This window comes from Gossypium hirsutum, chromosome D12 (assembly GCF_007990345.1).
Source record: "Gossypium hirsutum isolate 1008001.06 chromosome D12, Gossypium_hirsutum_v2.1, whole genome shotgun sequence".
NCBI classification, from domain to species: domain Eukaryota; kingdom Viridiplantae; phylum Streptophyta; class Magnoliopsida; order Malvales; family Malvaceae; genus Gossypium; species Gossypium hirsutum.
In genome coordinates this window covers 14,189,563-14,208,296 of record NC_053448.1, presented here as the reverse complement: position 1 = coordinate 14,208,296, position 18,734 = coordinate 14,189,563, and the positions used below count along the sequence as shown (strand labels likewise).

General features: G+C 35.8%; 2 protein-coding genes across 6 annotated transcripts; both read right to left on the bottom strand.

Moving 5' to 3' along the window:
* Positions 1-372: 372 nt before the first annotated feature.
* Positions 373-13,910, bottom strand: LOC107945408 (uncharacterized). Of its 4 annotated transcripts, none has more exons than XM_041108505.1 (25): positions 13,774-13,910; positions 12,177-12,403; positions 11,932-12,041; positions 10,932-11,097; positions 10,723-10,823; positions 10,149-10,221; positions 9,925-10,060; positions 9,650-9,810; positions 9,421-9,545; positions 9,241-9,340; positions 8,466-8,562; positions 8,211-8,262; positions 7,967-8,068; positions 7,733-7,879; positions 7,500-7,662; positions 7,153-7,395; positions 6,916-7,070; positions 6,096-6,224; positions 5,414-5,531; positions 5,109-5,304; positions 4,809-4,920; positions 4,569-4,723; positions 2,552-3,977; positions 2,045-2,239; positions 373-1,285 (listed from the first exon to the last, which is right to left on the bottom strand). In XM_041108505.1, the coding sequence occupies exons 2-25, from the start codon at positions 12,310-12,312 to the stop codon at positions 809-811; spliced, it is 4,875 nt and encodes a 1,624-aa protein (XP_040964439.1). In that variant the 5' UTR covers positions 12,313-12,403; positions 13,774-13,910; the 3' UTR covers positions 373-808. The 4 variants fall into 4 exon arrangements, with proteins under 4 accessions (XP_040964439.1, XP_016734903.1, XP_016734902.1 ...); XM_016879414.2 differs by lacking the exon at positions 13,774-13,910 and adding an exon at positions 12,449-12,701 and having other exon boundaries at positions 12,177-12,340; XM_016879413.2 differs by lacking the exon at positions 13,774-13,910 and adding an exon at positions 12,449-12,700 and having other exon boundaries at positions 12,177-12,336.
* On the bottom strand, positions 13,456-16,375 carry LOC107945409 (zinc finger CCCH domain-containing protein 62). Of its 2 annotated transcripts, none has more exons than XM_016879415.2 (9): positions 16,120-16,375; positions 15,936-16,042; positions 15,712-15,829; positions 15,504-15,565; positions 15,354-15,405; positions 15,134-15,239; positions 14,801-14,899; positions 14,604-14,718; positions 13,456-14,492 (listed from the first exon to the last, which is right to left on the bottom strand). In XM_016879415.2, exons 1-9 carry the CDS (start codon positions 16,245-16,247, stop codon positions 14,050-14,052), a joined length of 1,230 nt encoding a protein of 409 aa, XP_016734904.1. In that variant the 5' UTR covers positions 16,248-16,375; the 3' UTR covers positions 13,456-14,049. The 2 variants fall into 2 exon arrangements, with proteins under 2 accessions (XP_016734904.1, XP_040964440.1); XM_041108506.1 differs by having other exon boundaries at positions 14,578-14,718; positions 16,120-16,367.
* Positions 16,376-18,734: the final 2,359 nt, after the last annotated feature.

Sequence of the window (18,734 nt, the reverse complement as noted above, 5' to 3'; positions counted from 1 at the left end):
AAAGCATGTTTTTATAGTTAACTGATTAGACAGAAATGATGCCCCCAGTGCATTTTAGTGACAAGACATCAGCAAGCAGGCGATGTGAAACTTGATTTGATGGTGATGATTGATGGATGTTCCAACCATTTTTCCCAAATTAAGTCCAATGAAATAATCATTCATTTCATAGGTTTGCTTTCTCTCCTACTTTTACCAAGCACACTATAGGCATTTAGCACCACTACCACACCATTCGTTCAAAAAAAAAAAAGAAAAGGACAAACGTCCCCCACGCCTATGAAATAATTGAAATGAAATAGCTAATTTTTCCAATGGTTGAAAAGACACTAATACAATCCAAATGAAGCCAAGGTTGAAACCATCTCCAACTAAAACACCAACCAAAATTTTTGCTTGCTAAAAAAAAGGCATATATCTATCACCAATGTAAAATACAAACCGAGATTAGTTCCTAACTAATGAAAAATTCAACGTAAAACCCTATATTACAAAAGAGGAAGGTCCCAAGTCACACAACAAACAAATGGGGCTGAGCCTGAGGCTTAAGGCGATATATAGGAAAAAAAAAAGTAGGGTAGTGGGGTACTCAGAAAAAAGAATGATATACAAACAAATGAAAAGAGAAATTATACATATACCTCGCGGAACCAGCTAGATTCTTGATGGTGAAGGAACTCAACTTTGAAATGAAATATCAGTGTCCCAAAATGGAGATTTCTGTAGGCAGAGGCCTGTAGCTTAGAATGGGAGAAAGCCTACCTGACCAGGAGAGCTTGCAAGATTAGAGAAATGGTAGATTGTGATCTCAGCCAAATGGAGAAGGAACTGGTCCTGCCCCCCCAAGTGCATCTGATCTTTTAATACTTCCCATGCCACAGATGATGCATCCAGGAGCAGAGAGAGCGGAAAATTTGGCCCCACAAAGATCACAAACATCATATCCAATAGTAGACAGACGGCTGAGCGTGGCAGCACAGAACTGAGAGGGATCCTCTAGTGGATCGATAGACTTGTTGGTTAAACCCCTCTGAACACAAATGTCAATCAGGCTCCTCAATTCCTCTTGCTTACCTGGAGGTGCCTTAGATAGGAGAAGTTCAAGCATCTGCTTCGCATAAGCATAGTTCTGAACATCCATATTTCGTTTTATGGCAGTGCGAATGCAATTTATTCGGTGCTTTGCCTGCAGAGGCAAAGAACCTAGATGTCTAGATAGTCTAGCCATCTCATCTTTTGCGCTGAGTGCTCTTGGGCCTTGGACTTTCTGCAGCCTTGTAATTTCCTGCAGGAGAGCCAAAGGAACATATATTCCGTCATAAAGAACAATTTTATGTTCCAAACTATAGCATAAAGGTGAAGGCTTGGGACTTTCAAATGAGATTAAAGTAAACGCAATTAGAGAGCTTAGCCTATCCACCAAAACCATTTAAATGCTAACTTTTGAATTTACGAATTGTCAAAGTATCAAAGATTAGCATAAACCACCCAATTTGTAAAGGATCCAAACTGAACTACATATTATGAATAATGTGGTCCACATACCCAGACTACATTCATTCTTGTTCCATAAATATTACAGATCAGCTCATTATATGATCTCTAGAACCATGAATGCAATACAAAGACTGGAGTTAAATTGATGAGAATCAATAAAAACTGCTAGCAACAATGAGCCTAAGCAAAAATATCCTTATCATGCTATTGGCATGTAAAATTCAAAAGCAAGAACAGAATAAGATCAATCAAAGATGAGAAAGAACATTGAACCTAAATTAATATTTTCAAAACTTGAAAGAATCTTAAGCTCTTAGCTTGTAAAAACAGTAGACTAGCTTGACTACTGAGCATAAGACCAAAATAAAAAGCTCACGCAGGATGATCAAGAGCTCAATGTTCGAAAAATCATAAAATATTATCATCAATCCATTCTCTGTCTTCAGTCTTTAGCACAACTCGATCTAAAAGACAAATGCTCGTTAAATTTCCTCAGATGCTTGACCCAAGTTGTAATTCATTTAGTGCCCCAAAAATGATGACATACCTGAAGAAGCATTACAGCTATCTTGTATTGAGCACAGATGGTAGCTTGAGCTTTAATATCAGCTCCACGAGAGTTATCCTTAGCCAGTGCCAGAAAAGCTTCATCAAAACAGGATAATGAATCTGGAAGTTGATTCTGCTCAAGGTGAGCAAGTCCAGTCTTAAAACATATGGGAGCTGCTGCCCCACGTGGAACCTATTAAGAGAGAAAATATTGTAAATGGAAGTATTTAGAAAGCTACATAATAAACATATCTCCAGAGAATGACAGAATTAGTAGCTTCCAAGTCACAAGGACAGATTATTACTACAAAGCCAATCAGTTAAAACAACCTTTATTCCAAATACTGTTAGAAATGATTTTGTTTTTCCCCAGGGCAATAAGTTAAGCAACTTGAAGTTATTGGACACATGCAGCCATGTTTGTTAATTACAAAATGCAAGTGCATCCCACAATCAGGATTGAAGAGGAGGGGAGAAGAAGAAATAACATAATGCACATATTCACCTGTCCAGGACGCACAGATGTTGGAGTGGGTGCAGAGGAAGTAGGTTTTTCAGACTCTGCAGAGTTTGGAACTCCAAGAGCACTAAGGTCAAGAGGTTGCGTGGATAGTGGCATTTGAGCAGGCTGAACTTGAGGCTGTGGCAAACCAGCAGCTGGAGCTGAGTATTGTGGAGGAATACCGCCACCAGGAAGTGCAAGAGACTCAGGAGGAATAGGTTGTTCAGCGGACTGAGGAGGAACCCCACCACCGGGGAGACCAATATCAGCCGCAGGTGCATTTACATGGTCAGGTGGTACCTTTCCACCAACTTCAACCTTTTGAGGAGTTTGATCCAACTTTGAAAGATAAGATCCAGGAGGAGGCAAAGCAGCTGCAACCTGGAGGGATGGTATTGTGTTCTGGAAAAAGTCTTCTGGTATAGGTCCAGCAGCAGTTCCAACACCTTTGGTCGCAGGAGCTGATTCTGATACCAATGCAGGTTGTACCCATGAATCAGTGCCGAAGAGATCTCCAGGGGCAGAAACTGTGGGATTAGTCAGAGAAGCACTGGTAGCAGGATAAGGTTGCTGTTGACTCTGACCAAGATCCTGACCAGTCCATGATTTTGTCCTGGCTATAGGTAGGCCCAAGCCATCACCAAGTCGCTTTGTCGCTTCTTTAATCTTATTAACATCCACAGTTCCTGACGTTGGCTTTTCTCGTATTCTGATCTGTAACTTCTTCATTTTTGACACTCCTTCTTCATCACTGCTGCTACCACTATCAGCTGTGCCATACATTGTTTTCTTGAATTCTTCAGCAGCTTTAGCCTGTTCATCAGCAGCAGTGGAACTGTGATTGGGTTTGATTAAAGTTTCCAGACCCATCAAAGAACCAGCCTTGGTTTCACCACTTGTAACTCCCATAGAACTATCTGTAGATTTAGCCACAGAAGTATGGACTCCATTTGGCTTATGGTCACCTGCTGCAGGTATAACCAAGCTACCTTCCTTTACTTCAATAATGTTTCCTCTTCCTTTGATTGAACCAAGGTAAACACCAATATGATCTGTGATAATTGATGGAATGGCACCATCATCAGTCTTCATGTATGGCATAACTTCTGCAGCAAGCTCCCATTGAGGTATACTCTTTAAGTTCGTAGGGGTCTTGAATTCCCAGTTTCCACCACCCCATTCAGGTCCCTTGGGAACCATACTTTCAGCAGCGAAGTTGGCAAAAATGCCTTGTGTCCAACCACTTGAGCGGACTCTTAAAATCCTTTCACAATATCGCCTCAATTCTGAATCAGCGCCTTCTTCCTCAAGCCTCTGAGCAAGACGCCGCATTGCACTGGGGTTGAGGTGGCATATAAACAGGTCTAGCATGCTTTCATAGTCTGCTATGACTTCAAAAGTTTCCTTCGCACTGTCAAACTGACCATACCTGCGGTTCAAAATTTTAGTCTCATCAAAGAAAAAATGGGACCATATAATGACAAGTCAGTCATAAAGGCTGAACAATGTTAATGGATAGAAGCTCAGAAGATTACTGTATAATGCTCTTAATAAAGTAACATGATTTGTGATAATAATTCTAAACATAGATGCTTAAACTCAAAATGCATAACATCATTTTATGTGCTTTGAACTTTTGGTAAAGAACTTAAACAGCATCCTTAACTATAAGACAGATCCAAATAGGCACTAGAGGTACATAACCACAGCAAAAACTGGAGTCATATATCCCAAAATTGCATAAACGAAAGATTGGTATGAATACTAATTTAAGTTCAGCACACACTGCAAACAATCAAAATGTAATGATCTGAACTGTGAACCAGAGATCAGCAGAAAAATATCGAGCATGATATATTACAAATTGAATCTTCTGAAAAGTAACCAACACATTCACTTCATTTATGAAAGAGTCCGTTATATCCTCAACCTTCTAAAAAATTATTATTGACAAGTTCATTTACAAAATCAAGAACCTCAGCACTGAGAAAGGAAGAAGTCAATGGCTGTGATCGCTTACTTGATACAGGCATATCCCAATTGGCGGAACCGGTGGAACAAATGAGAGTTTGGTGGGCATTTTGGATAATCTCTAGAGCGCACAAATTCATCTTTTAAAACAGATAGAGCAGTAGAAAAACGAAGTGCTTTGATTGCATAGAGTCCCCGCATCACCTAAAATTGTTTTATTATAGCAAAGTTCAGAACCAATAGTAAAAGGTTAATAAAATGTAAACATAATACACAATTGTTCATCTACCTGAGTGAACTGTGGACCTGCTTGGGATAATGATACTGCAAGATCTCCACAAACAGGGGGACCAACAGCAAGAATATCAAGAGATCGAGGAGTGATACGTAAGCTGTCAAACCTTAATAAGGTAAAAAAATATAGAAGTCAGATGCCAAGTTTCATGCATAAATCCACTTTGCTATAGCTAATGAAAAGATAATAATAACAAAAAATGCTAAGTTCTACACATCAAACATGAGCAAGATTTCAATTAGATGAGTAACATTAGGCAAAAAACATGAAAAATATGCAAAGGGAAAGGAAAACCTTGATGTTATTTGGTATAGTATTTCAGAAAGGTCAAGCTTCTGGTCAAAGTTTTGTTGCATGGTAGCAAAACCAATAAGAAGAGGTTCAAGAAGCCCAACAAGGCAGCTCTTAATCTCAACCCCCTTCTTTTGTCTAGGATTTATATCTGTAGGGTTAGCTAGCAACAACCGATCATTTAGAGCCCCAACTAGAGCTGCAGGATAGAAATCATCTCAGTAACTCCACAATATAATCATGCCGCACCAGGTTGCATTTGATACAATACAATGGTGTAAAAATCAATTGGGAACAAGAATGCAAACCTGCATTTGGCATGCTAATGGAGAGTACAGTCCTCACTTTCCCATCCCATCCTAAAATACAAACTGCAGTTGCAGTAGAAAAAAGAAGTGTAGGTCCAACCCACAAAAGGGATCTAAAGTGCTCATGAGTTAAGAAGTAAAACAAATTAATTAATCTTGACTATATAAATTATGTATTAGTACAAGGATGCATGCAAATATATACAAGACTAACCACATATCACTAATAAAAGATTTTCATTCCTTAACACATAAATGGGATTGAATTTATACTGAACACGTCCCGACAAATATTGTTGGAATGGGTAAAACCAGAGCGTAATTCCATGGGGAAAATGGTATGAAGAAGCAAAACCGGTAAAAGAACCTAATGCAAATCAAAAAGAATAAAAAAATGCTAAGATACAGGTATCAGCAATTACTCCTAGTAGAAGCAGGTATTGTTCCAATGAGAATCATAGAAAGAGGAACTGATTCATAAAATTGACTTTCTGGTAGTATGATAAGGGAAACAAGAGATTGTCAGTTGCTATATATCAGGTAGAACATTAAAAGGCCTATAACATGCATATACTTTTACAAGCATCCAAGGAGAGAGTTATTTTTTACACATGTATATGTATTCATGTATGCATGCATGTATTTGTGATAGGATTTATGCTGCATTACGTATTCAGGATATTGAAGGATTTCCTTTGTCAAATTTAAAAGAACTGCTTGCAAGTACATCAAGGTCTGCTGAAACCATAAGCACCCTGTGAGTGGTTAACACTCCTGCAACATAGCCTCTTGGAGTTTCTTGCCAATGTACCTGCAGATATTGGAAAACTACAGGGTTAAAATTCCAAACCTGTATTATTTTCAAGAAAAAAGCAGTCAAGCTAGATAGTTGATGCATAAATTTGTGCACAGAATAAAGGTATACATAGATAAAGGTGCGATAGATATGTATTAGTTTGTAAATGTACATATATGTATGCATTCAGTTCCTAGATGCAATTCCTTTTGCACAAAAATGCATGTGTTTTATAAGCAGTCAAATCCACAATTCAGCAGATCTCAGTCATCAATGCTATTAGATTACATGAAGGCTTGAGTAAATAAAGCAGTGTTAGGATCTTATATAAGGTGGTCAGTTGACCCAAGCAGCTCCAGGTGTTATATGTATTTTTCCCCTAATACATTCATGATATCAATCCTTCATGGATCTGGCATAATTCACATGCTAAATTGAGATTTCTTTAAAATTTAGTGATGAATTAAAGAAAAGAAAAGGCAGAGGCCTTTGCAAGTTTATGGAGGAACCAAACAAAAAGGACAGGTGACACCACAAGGTCTGCAACAGGAAAAATTAGAAGGGACAGCTAGCAAATTAAATCCTTTCTTTTTTCTTTTAGTTTATATATATATAACTTCCATGTACTTTCATGAGTTTTATCATATTATCTAAAAAGCTTTCATGAAATGAACAAAAGTCATCCTTAAAGAGTTGAATAACTCACCTGAAGCACAATCTCATTTGCTTTTAACCTTATAAACTTTTTCCCCTCTGTTTTTGTTGATATATAGTGACCATCAGAAGATGGAAGAATGTAACCTTGAACTAACTTAGCCAACCCAATCTGCTTCCCGTTACATGCAAACATCAAAGTGGACTCTGAAACCACAGAAGATACTTATCAGTATCATGTCTTACAAATGGTGATATCTAACATGAAGTATCATATGTGCCCAACCACCTATAGGAGTGGAAAATATTCGATCAATTTCGGTGTCGAACAAAAATGGCATAGGACCCTGAATAGAATTAGGGTTTCCATCCACAGGTTGATCAGGTAAAAAATTTGGTTCAACTGCAGCATTTTTTCCATCAGCTTCTTGTAAAGCTGCTCCTGGAAGAATATACAGAGCCAGTCCAGACTTATCTTCATCAAGAATAGCAAATTGATTTTCATTGGGGCCAATAAATGCAGCATCACAACCTACAATTTGAAAAGGAGAATAGCATAAATAAATTCTTGAGGCATAATATGTGAGAAACGAGCTGGTAAAACAAGCAAGACAAACATATTTTTGTCAGATATACCTTTGATTGTGCTTCCCTTGTTGTTAGCTAACTTTATATCGGTATGTTCCCAATAAAGGACCACTTCATTTGTAGTGCCACTAAACTCGTAAACAATGAGAAATAGATGCCTCTTCTTACCATAAACCATATATTTAGGATAATATTCCACATTTCCTGGGATCTGAAAGAAAATTATATTGTTAAGAACCAAAACCTTGTCAGCATTAAAAAACATCTTTTTAAGCATTTACCGATGTGAAAAGTTTCTTGTAAATACTATCTCCTCCAGAAGAAAGATTATAAGCCATGAGGTTAACACCATCTACATAAAAAGCCCTGACAGGGTAATGAAGAACACGGTTCTCCTTATTGAAGAAATTGAGCTCCAAATGAAATGGCTGCCAATAAAGTGAGTCATATCAGCCAAATAGTAAACAGAGGCAACATAGATATTAATGCATAATCAAAATCACAAACCAATGCACCTGGCAAACAGGAATGTCCTTCAGTTTATTTTTAGCATCCACAATAGAGATGAGAGGCAGCCTAGATATTGGGGCAGTTTTAGCATGACCTTCCATGAAATGCTGCAATAATAAAGAAAGGTAATGAGTTAAAAGAAAATGAAACAGTTCAGCATTCTTGAAACTGAAGTTAACATACATTTTAGAAATTAATATATAAAAATAACTTAATTTGAAATGAATAAAGTTCAAAGGAGGAGCATACACTATAGAGGAATGCCTTCCGTGCAATGTCTGAAATTGCAAGATCACTTTGGCTGCCATGAAAAATATATAAATGGTCAACAATGATACATGATTACATAAAAATAGATTGTATGATTGAGTTGAATCATATCAATGTAAAAATTTATCCATGATAGTATGTAACAGTTATAAATGTACGACCACTAAACCAAAATAATTAAACATTACAACCTCCAAACTAAATACATTTATCTGCACTCCAGATTTAACCTACCCCTTAATATGTTGTTCTTGCAGTTGTGCTTGAAGCTGATGATCAGCCAAAATTCCAGAGGAACCCATAGATGAAAGCTTCTCCTTTAGGACAGATGCTGCACATGATATCTACTTTCAGCAAATATACTCAAAAAGTTAAGCAGCATATCACATATGTTACACAGACTATGAGGTGAGTGTTAGATATGGATGTCCCGACAAAGGCGTGCTAAATTTTTTTGCAAGTTTTACAAAATTTATGGAAAATCAGTCATAACCATGTCCAAATATGTATAGGATACAGGTGTCTCAAACGGATCCTTGAGGAAAAACGAAGAGTCTCGGTAATACAGGATATCACCATAAAGAATGTTCTTACTGTGATATACAAAAAAAATAACATAATGTAGAGAGAAAACATAGAAGGCATTGACAGCTTTACTTATTTTTGGTCTTAGCAAATGCATACAACATTATCAAATAAAAACTGAGCAGTTTCTCAAGAGTTGAGAGAATATGAGTTTAGATTCTGTAGAAGCAGTGCTGAAGAGAACAAAACATTCAGTTCTGCTTCGATCACATCAATGAGGTATAACTTTAAACAAGACCATGCTCTGAAAGCAATCGCACCATCCTATATTGAAAGAAACTGCTCCAATAATATATCTTAAGACCGTTAACACTTGATATTCAGGTATATTCAGAAATTAAACTAGCATAAATTATTTTAAAACAGATTATTTCCTTCATATGTAACAATGCACATGTAGACAGATGATCCATTAAATGTCCACCTGAAGATCCCCTGGCACTTTGCAAAACTGCAAAGAGTTGTTTCCTTCCTTCCCTAGTGTAAGAAGCCCTGTTCTTCATGTTGTCACCGCCACTCATATTCTGTCATGGGAAATGCTTATTTATACATCATAAATTAACAAATAGTTTATAATGCAATGACATAGGTGAGCGCTCTTAACTGCAAAAAGCAGAGCCGCTAAGTTCAATTTTGGATGAACTTCCAAAGCTCTGATAAGAGGCAAGGGATAAACTGCTTCCCCACCCTGCTGAGACAGAATGCGTGGTATGTCCAATGATTCAATTGCTGCAAAGAAAACACCAACGGCTCTTGAGTATGTGATTTCCATTTAAGAAAAAAATGTATGTATCTCATCCTCCTTCACTCCCAGGGAGTGTGTTTGTACTTACAAGCCGGCTCAAAAAAATTTACTTGTGTTGGAGGTTTATTTGGATTAACTAGCAATCGTGTTTTCCAAACTTGTAAAGTTCCATCCTTGGAAAGAATGACGAGTAAACGCAACATTGGAAGCCAAGCTAATGATGTGATTGGTTGAGTACCCACCTGTGTGCTGTGTGGCAAAAACAGAACATTTCAACAAATAAGTGCCTTCTTCTAATATCAACACACATAATACAGGCTTGAAAAGAAGGAAAAGATAAAAAGTTAGAAAAAACAAGCTTACATTCCAATCATAATAGGTCTTTCTGTTGATACATCCCAGGCAAGAAGTGTACCACGTCTATCACCAACAAAAATCCATTCCAGTGTTGGATGAAAGGCAAATGCACCAGCACCAACTAGCTTAATGGTATTATCAACTGAAGGGAACAAGACAGGAAAGCATATGATATTTAAGCATGATATATAATAAAATACAAAAGGAGAATAATTTTTTCCTCAACTTACGTTGTAGTGTATAATGGACAGCATATGTATGAATGTTGTACGCCCGAATCAAACCTTCTGCATATGCTACATACTTTTCTCCCCCAAAACAGAAGGGACAGGAACAAGAAAACAGACAACTATTCAGTACATTCTTAATCATAAGAATGAAAATGATCATTTAGCCATATAATGGCAGATAAAAGATGTAAGTAGATCAGATTGCATTGCAACTGCTATCGAGTTAGTCATGTATGTCAGAAGAGAAGATGATATTTTGGAAATCCAGTTCCAGCCAAGAAGAAAAGATCCATTTCAACAATCATTCCATCAGAATTAAATTAAACAAGCACTTTGAGCATCTCCACTTCACTGCTATATCACATATCTCATGTGCATTAAATAATCCAGCCAAAAACCAAGAACAGATTCAAATTTCAAGTTTCATGCTTATCCTAGTAAATTCCGAAGCACTGAAACTTCGAACAACTATTAACTACCTGGAACAATTAATTTCATTTACAACATCAGAAAGAAACAAAAGATAATAAAAATCATAAGAATAAAACCTATAGCTGGAAAATGACAAATGTACCAGGACAGGTAGTCGAGGATGACAAGCAAGATTCACAACAGGTTTCTTCAAGTCTGTCTTTATTTTTGTAGGGGGTCTCCCACCTTCAATGGTCCCAACAACTTCACATATGACAGTAAAAATATTAGAAACATTATTAAAATCCCTAGTATAATATGATGATGCAAGTACAAAATAATTCTGCTAGAAAACACATGGAGCTAAGTAACCTGTTACACTCATTCTCTTGTGAAAACCAAAAAATACAACAGGTTGGAGAGGAGTCAAAGCAAGATGAACTTCTGTTTCAGACGAAATGTGCTCCGTCTTCTTTTCAGGTGAATGTAAAACACAAGTTTGTTCAGCATCAAAGTCACAAGAACGTATTGTACAATCCTGCAACATGACATTTTCAGAAAGATAAAGGGTTATAATTTGCATTAGGGAACTTCATATAGAGGGGAACTAATATAAGCGACTCTTTCATGTAAAAAAAGGAGCTTAAAGGCAACAATCATACCATTATTGCATTAAATCAAAATGTCAGAGGAGGTGGTATTTCTTTCTTTAAAATGTAATCCAATAAGGCTCAAGTAAAAATAAAAGGGGTAAAGTCCGCCATGGCAGGGACCTTAAGGATAACATCAAAAAAAGCAACTGGGATCTAATTATAAATTATAATATCAGAATAATGAAAAGGAACAACAAAATTTTTCCTCATTACATGGGTTAGACAATCTATATATCTAGAATGACTGCTTGTCACCACTTTCTCCAACTTGGGAACGACCACACAAAATATATGACCCCTAGAATACCACTAGCATAGATTGGTTCCAATAAACCATCTTACCACAACATATTTTGTGAATAATTGAAAACTGAAAAGGAAATGAATTTTAGGAAGCTATCTAAAATATCAACGCCACACATTGAAAGAACACACCCTACCTTAAAATGCCTCGACATTCTTAGGAACAAAAAAATAAGATTCAAACTATCTCCTCATACTAGAATATTTACAAAGAAACCTGTCTAATGGCAGTAAAATCATAAGATTGAACTAATACCAATCTTATATGCTCTACCCTCTACATCAATTGATTAACAATTGTACTAATACTAATCTTAATATGCAGTAATTCTATTCTCATGATAATTGAATGCAATTTCTTTTTTGTTCTTTTTTGTGGTAATGATCGAAGCTAACTTTAAAATTGCGGAACCAACCTCAAGAATGGCAATCAAAGAGTGACCACTTGTAGGACTATAAGCCATCCGAACCACCGGCGAACCAATGTCTATAGTAGCTAGCTTACTTCCAGTTAAAGCATCAAATTCTGCAACCAAAAAAGATCCAAACATGTTTTAATCCTTTTAAAGCAGATTTAACTGCTCAGCTCTAAAAGTTATCCAAAACCTATCCAAATTCCTTTTTTTTAAAAAGACAAAAGTTGAACTTTAGTCGTCATTACCGATGATGTAAGTGCCGATGGCAGCGGAAACGAGAGCCTGAGTAGGATGAAAAGCTGCAGCGTGTGGCTGCAACGGTTTGTAAATACCTCGTGCGACATGGCGTAGATCCAAGTGTTGCAAAGTCGTCCACTCCATCGATTCTTCTTTTGAACTCTCTCTCTATCTCTCACACAGAAAAAGGAAAATCAGAATTGGGAAGAGAGCGGAGACCTAGATCCGATCTGAACTGCACGTTGAGAATTGAAGGAAATTTTAAAATTAATCTGTTTACCTCTTGTGTTTTCTATGCGAAAGAAGTTCAATTCATCCCGAGATTTCTTTTGAAAGGGAAATGCGTAGAAAAGAATATCAAAATAACAAAAATAAGCTGTGAAATTTAAGAGAAAAAAAAATAGGCTGGTCTGGCTGGTTGGTGATGGCGAAACTGAGAGTTGGCCTTAATGGGGGAACAAATATTTGGGCCTCCTTTTATTTGCTGGTTTTATTTTAGTATACTACGATTTAGCCCATTTTGGACTATCGAGTTAATAATATAAAACTTTCTAAGTGAACTTGGGAAAGATATTTAAGATGTTAATGACGGGAAGTGGGGTGGGCAATTTTTGGGTCATGTTACACATATCATATTTGTATTAATTGTTTTAGTTAATATATATGAAGTTACCTGAAATTTGCAATTTGTACTCTTTTTAACTTTAATTGGTATCTAACCTTAAAATTGCGATTTCAATTTGGTACTTTTTTTTTAAGGTATCTAACATTATTAATACAAGCGGACATGGCAACATGCCAATCTCACATTGACAGATGACAAAATTTTAAAAAAAAATTAAAATTAAGTACCTAAACTTGACTTAAAAGGAACAAATTGGCACTTACGAGGTTTTTTATCGAATAGGTACCTAAACTTGACTTGATATCTAAACTTTTTTTATCCAATTAGGTACCTGAACTTGGCTTTTTTATTCCAATTAGTACCTAAACTTAGCTTCATGGTTCAAATAAGTCATTCACAAAAAGTATTAATTTGGACCAAAAAGCCAAGTACCAATTTGAACCAAGAAGCCAAGTTCAAGTACTTAATTGCACCAAAATATACTTTACGTACCAAACTGAACTTTAGGGTCAAGTTCAAGTACCTAATTGAAGTAAAAAACATTAAGCAACAATATGAACTTTAAAACCAAATTCAAGTACCAAAAAATATATTTACCCAATTTTGACATATTTAATAATATTTTCACGTCTATATTCAAATTGATGACACCAAAAAAAAAATTCGAAACACAGACATGCATATAGCTCAGCCATCAGCTAGTCTTATCCAGGAACAGGTAACTCCATGGGTCACCATCAGCAGTGGCTATCAATGCCTAATCTTTGGCATGAATAAGGCCTAACTGCTATAAAACAACAAAACTATCAGTATGTAGCTTACACAGAGTTATAGTTGATCGGTTTAGATCAACTATCCGTCAAGCAAATCTTCACATATTTAATCTACACTGTAAAACTAAAATATCAACAGAAAAAAATTTGTGGCCATAAAAAGTGCGCAAAATATATGCAAAGAATTGCATTGTTCAACCATATTACCATTTCATAGAATGAAAAGTGCAGAAGATGTTCGTTTCCTATTTATCTTTGCATGATTTCCATGCTGAGAAGGTAACTTCCAGCTGTTGCTTGTGCATTGTAGCATCCTAATGAAAATTGAGTCAAAAGAAATTTTGCGTCCATTTACACGCCTTCACTGCAGAAAGTGATCAGTATTATAACTGCCTGTCAACATTCATCAAATCTGGAGATTGGATCAAATTCCTTTATCTATTGCAAAAGCCAGGATTTGAGTTGGGATGGTGGCTGTATTTGTCAGTTGAACTGCTGGTTTTGAGAAGCAGGTATTGTCCATGGATCTACATAAGGTCTAAAGGGCAATGACCTTACCATTGTTGAAGTAGATCCGATATTATAGCTGGAAAACCCATGAGGTGCACTCTGGTGGTTAAAGTTTCGTTGAGGTTGATATGGATTTAGGATAGTACCGGCATATGAATGATGAAAGGCACCTGTATCTTTAGCAAAATGAACGGGCTTTTCATAACTATAAGAGGTATTAGAGACTCTTAACCTTGAGTTTTGCTTCTTTTTCACTTTTCCAACTGGAGAAGACACTTGGTAATTGTTACCCATACTTGGACACCTTGGAATAGGGGTTTTTCTTCGTGGGTTATTAATCTTTCCCCTGTCCGGTTCAGTAGTTTTTCTTTTTTTCGATGGTCTTGATTGATGTGAATGCTTTTGGCATTTTGTACCTAGTTATAAAAGAAGAAACATGTGATGTAAAATTCCAGTAGCCCAATAGTCAAGAGAAATGGAATTCACAGAAACATAGTTTACTTTCACCATCTCGCTCTCCAACATACCAACATCAGTAGACCACTTCCTCGTTCTTTTCATTGCTTTTACCAGTCTTGCTGCGTTGCCTCGTTTGTGCTTCTCGGCAAGTACATGTTTTCTTTCGGCCTCATCACTCCAATGCTGATGTAGACCAAAAGAAGAAAAGCATAAATAAACCAAGCCCATCATGGCTAAAAATGTCAATTTCCAGCCAGATACTTGCCTGTCTGTAAGTTTTCAATTTATAAAGGTTTCGACCCTTTACAAGCAAAGGAAATAATGAAGGCAATTTTTTACTCCCCTTGCTCCATAATACTTCAACCTATACATCAAAAACACGGAACTGGTGGATACTATCATCAAGTGCACAAACAACTCATTGGGGAAAAAAAAATTACAGAAAACGCATGAAAGGAACAATTTGTCACCTATTGCAAACTATCACTCAGATTGGCAAAATCAACCGTTTTGAACATATCTTTGTTTTAGAAACCAAATATGTGCAACATTTACAGGACTTCTACCTACCTAACATAAGATAGTGCATTGGAATTACCGTAAATGTGTGTTGTTGTTTGGCTTTGCCATAGCTTTCCTTCACAACCCTTCCTGCAATAGTTCTCTTCCCCAGAAGTTTTCCACGCCTAGTCATTTTATTGAACCTGTTTTAAAAACCAAACCTTGATTTACATAGCCCCAAAAATGACAAGGAAATGTAAGAAGAGAAATAGACAAGATAAGGAGAATCTGCAATGTTAGTTCAGATAAGGGATTACTTCTTATAAACCTTCTGAGTAAACAAAACAACATCTCCTTTACAAACATCACCTACATTATTAAGTAACAATAACTTCGTATTACTCATTCAAATTGCCGAAATAATAATTCAAATGAAAAGAAAAAACAAATCAATAACAGGTAATTACCAGTACAGTTGATGAAAAACGATGACCTGGGATATAAGGCTTCAGCTCTCCCATCTTTTATTCTGAGAAAGAAAAAAGAATGTGTTGTTAAGTGAGGATATTAATACCTACTCATTTTTCCAAAGTTTTGAGAGATCTATTGCAACGTGGGAACAGAAAATTGTATGAAATTTCTACAAAAATGGATAAAAAGATGTGAAGAGATTACCTCCAATGCTCAAGAATTCTCTGTTGACACACTGCCTTAGTGCCTGTGATTCGGAGGCCATGGTTTCTCAAATAAGCTTTGAGTTGTTTCAAGCTCAAGCTTTCTAAGTCACCTCCTTCTATGGAATACAAGGATCATAAATTGTAAGGACTTTTTTTCGGATCAAATACAATTATTATTTTCAAAAACAAAAAATTAATAAATTCAAAGAAGGCAAATATGACCTTTGAGAAGAGTGATAACTCCATTGCAGAGAGAATCGTCGTTATCGGTCCGATCATTATCGTCCGAATCGTTCTCTTCCTCTTCCTCTTCCTCAGTTTCATCTCCACTGATGATATGAGAATTAAATCAATATTAAAGGGGGGAAACCCGAATAAATTGAAAATGAAATAGGAATTACAATACCTGGAACTGGAAAAGCTTTTATCTTCATAATCATCATCGTCACCATCTTCTTCTTCTGTTTCGTCTTCTTCCTCGGAAGAAGAGAGGGAAATCAAAGTAGGTTTGGCTTTTCCTTTCTTATCAGACATTTTGATTGAAGTCAAACGGAAGAGCGAAATTTACGACTGCAAACTCGAATCAAATTTTCTTACTAATTTAATTTTAATAACTTCACAATTTTTGAAGACATTTTATCTGAGGAAATCCGAGTCGACACATGTAAGGTCAGGTCGCGTTGGAATTTAAAGCCGAATATCGAAATTAGCCCAACACTATAAAAACCATTCTCGGCCCAATTACAGTCCATTATCTCCGTTTTTGGTTAATTCAGTTTTTTCAGTTCAATCGATCTAATATTGATTAGGAAGATTTTGTAAGTTAATAAGCTCGCTAAGTTTGCTTCTTCTATTTAAATTAGTTAACCACCATTCTAACATCAATTTATATGATTGTAATTCCTTCAAGAATTCTGTATGTATTAGATTCTTATTTCCAAGGTTATATGCAACCCTAAAGCCTACAAAATTCTTGGACAAGCTTTTGAACACCTTTATTTGCGTGTTCTGGTCCAGATTGGCCTCATTATCTGTATTCTCGGTAAATTTTCCCATAAGAGTAATCATATGGTCTTTAACTGAAATGTCGGGCTTTTTTTGGGCATTTATCAAACTAGTTATAGCTAACTGTCGAGCCAATGCAGCTTAACCTCCGAATATATCCTCTAATTTGCTAGCATATAGCAAGGAGTTATCTCATCATACTTCTCTCAACATTTTCTAGCCTTAGCTTCAATTTCTCACAACTTAAGACAATCATGAGATTTTTTTTCCATTCCTTATAGTTATTTTTCATTCAGCTTGTTTCAGTAAGAATGCTTAGTAAGGGAGTATGTGCTATTTTTTGAACTAAAAAATAAAATATTCATTCATTAATATCTTTTACGTAGCAAATATTAATAAAATGTTTTGCAACATACGATATACATTAATATGATGCATGTGTTTTACATTAAAATTTGAAAACATTTATAAGTTGTTGCGACGATAATTCCTACACTTATTGAATTAAGTTACCATGGGCCAACCCTAATCAACTAGTGATAACATGGATTTCCATCCAATTAATACATGAACCTAATTCTTTAGGCATTCATACGTACTAATAATCATTTAACATTTGACCATCATTCTAATTTAAGTAGAGCTTCGTGGGAAGCTACTTAACTAGAAGACTTTGAATGTATAACCATCAACTCAACACTTATCACATCATGTACCACAAATGAGTCATCGTGGGACAATCTCACCAAGTGACATGCTATGACTAGTTGTCATTTTTAAAGAAAAACTTCTTGTTATATTGCATGATAATTGATAACTCGAAATTATATAGACATTTATAGCATCTTCTGACTAATAATTCATGCAAATCCGAGTATTTTGATAGCAAATTTTGTAGTTTCATTACAAATTTGTAAAGTAAGACAAAATTAAAGATGAAATTTTAATCTTACTTATTTAAATGCTAATTTGACATATTTTTTTCTAATCAATTTGTAAAGTAAGACAAAATTAAAGATGAAATTTTAATCTTACTTATTTACATGCTAATTTGACATATTTTTTTCTAATTTGACACAGTTTGGTAAAATAGAAAAAAGTTAGATTTGAAGCTCACCTATTCGATGTTCGATGTTGTAGCATTCATGCAACAGAGGCCAGGCTGACGTAGGTTGATGGCTGATTAGCATGGGGCATAAAATTCACTTATTGGACTTTTAAATTCAATTTGACCCAACTCATAAATGGGTTAATGAAGTGGACAAGCATGTTGCCAAATTTGAAGCCCAAAATGTCCACTAAGGAGGAAATAGCCCAATTTGGCTATGAGAAATCCAACCGTCCATAAAAATAATTAATTTAAACACCCAAGACTTCTTAAAATATCACAAATCAGCCACAATAATTTTCCCATGTGACCATTCAACTCCTTCCCATGAATCAAACATGAACTAGCTAAATTTAGCAAAGTTATCCACCTTCCTTCCTTAACATAATAGGTCAGCCATGCATGAGATAAAAAATGGGGATTATCATGCCAAAAATAGAAAACTCAATGGGCTCCTCACTATTATAAATAGAGAGAAATTTGCTATTTGTTTCATTAATCACACACTTATCATATCTTCCATTTGCTATTTGTTTAATTCATCACACACTTATCATATCTTCTCCCTTTTCTATCTTCTTTTACTTCTCATTTTCCATTCTTCAAAAAGTGTTTGCAATACTTTAAGAGCAGCCCCATTCAACCATATTAGGAGCTTTTAAGCTTGGTAGTCACCGCAAGAAGCAAAGAACGAAAGAAGAGCAAAGTGAGTTGTGCCTCGGAGGACCACTGGAAATGGTTTAGCATTTCTTTTCCCTTCAATCTTTTTTTGTTCAAATCAAGAAACATGATTGCAAATGAGTTTTCTGCTTTTAATATAATCATGATTGCTTAATTTTGTTGGTGTTAGAATGATTTAAATTTCGTAGCTTATATCATTTAATATTGTTAAAGATGTTCTGTACATT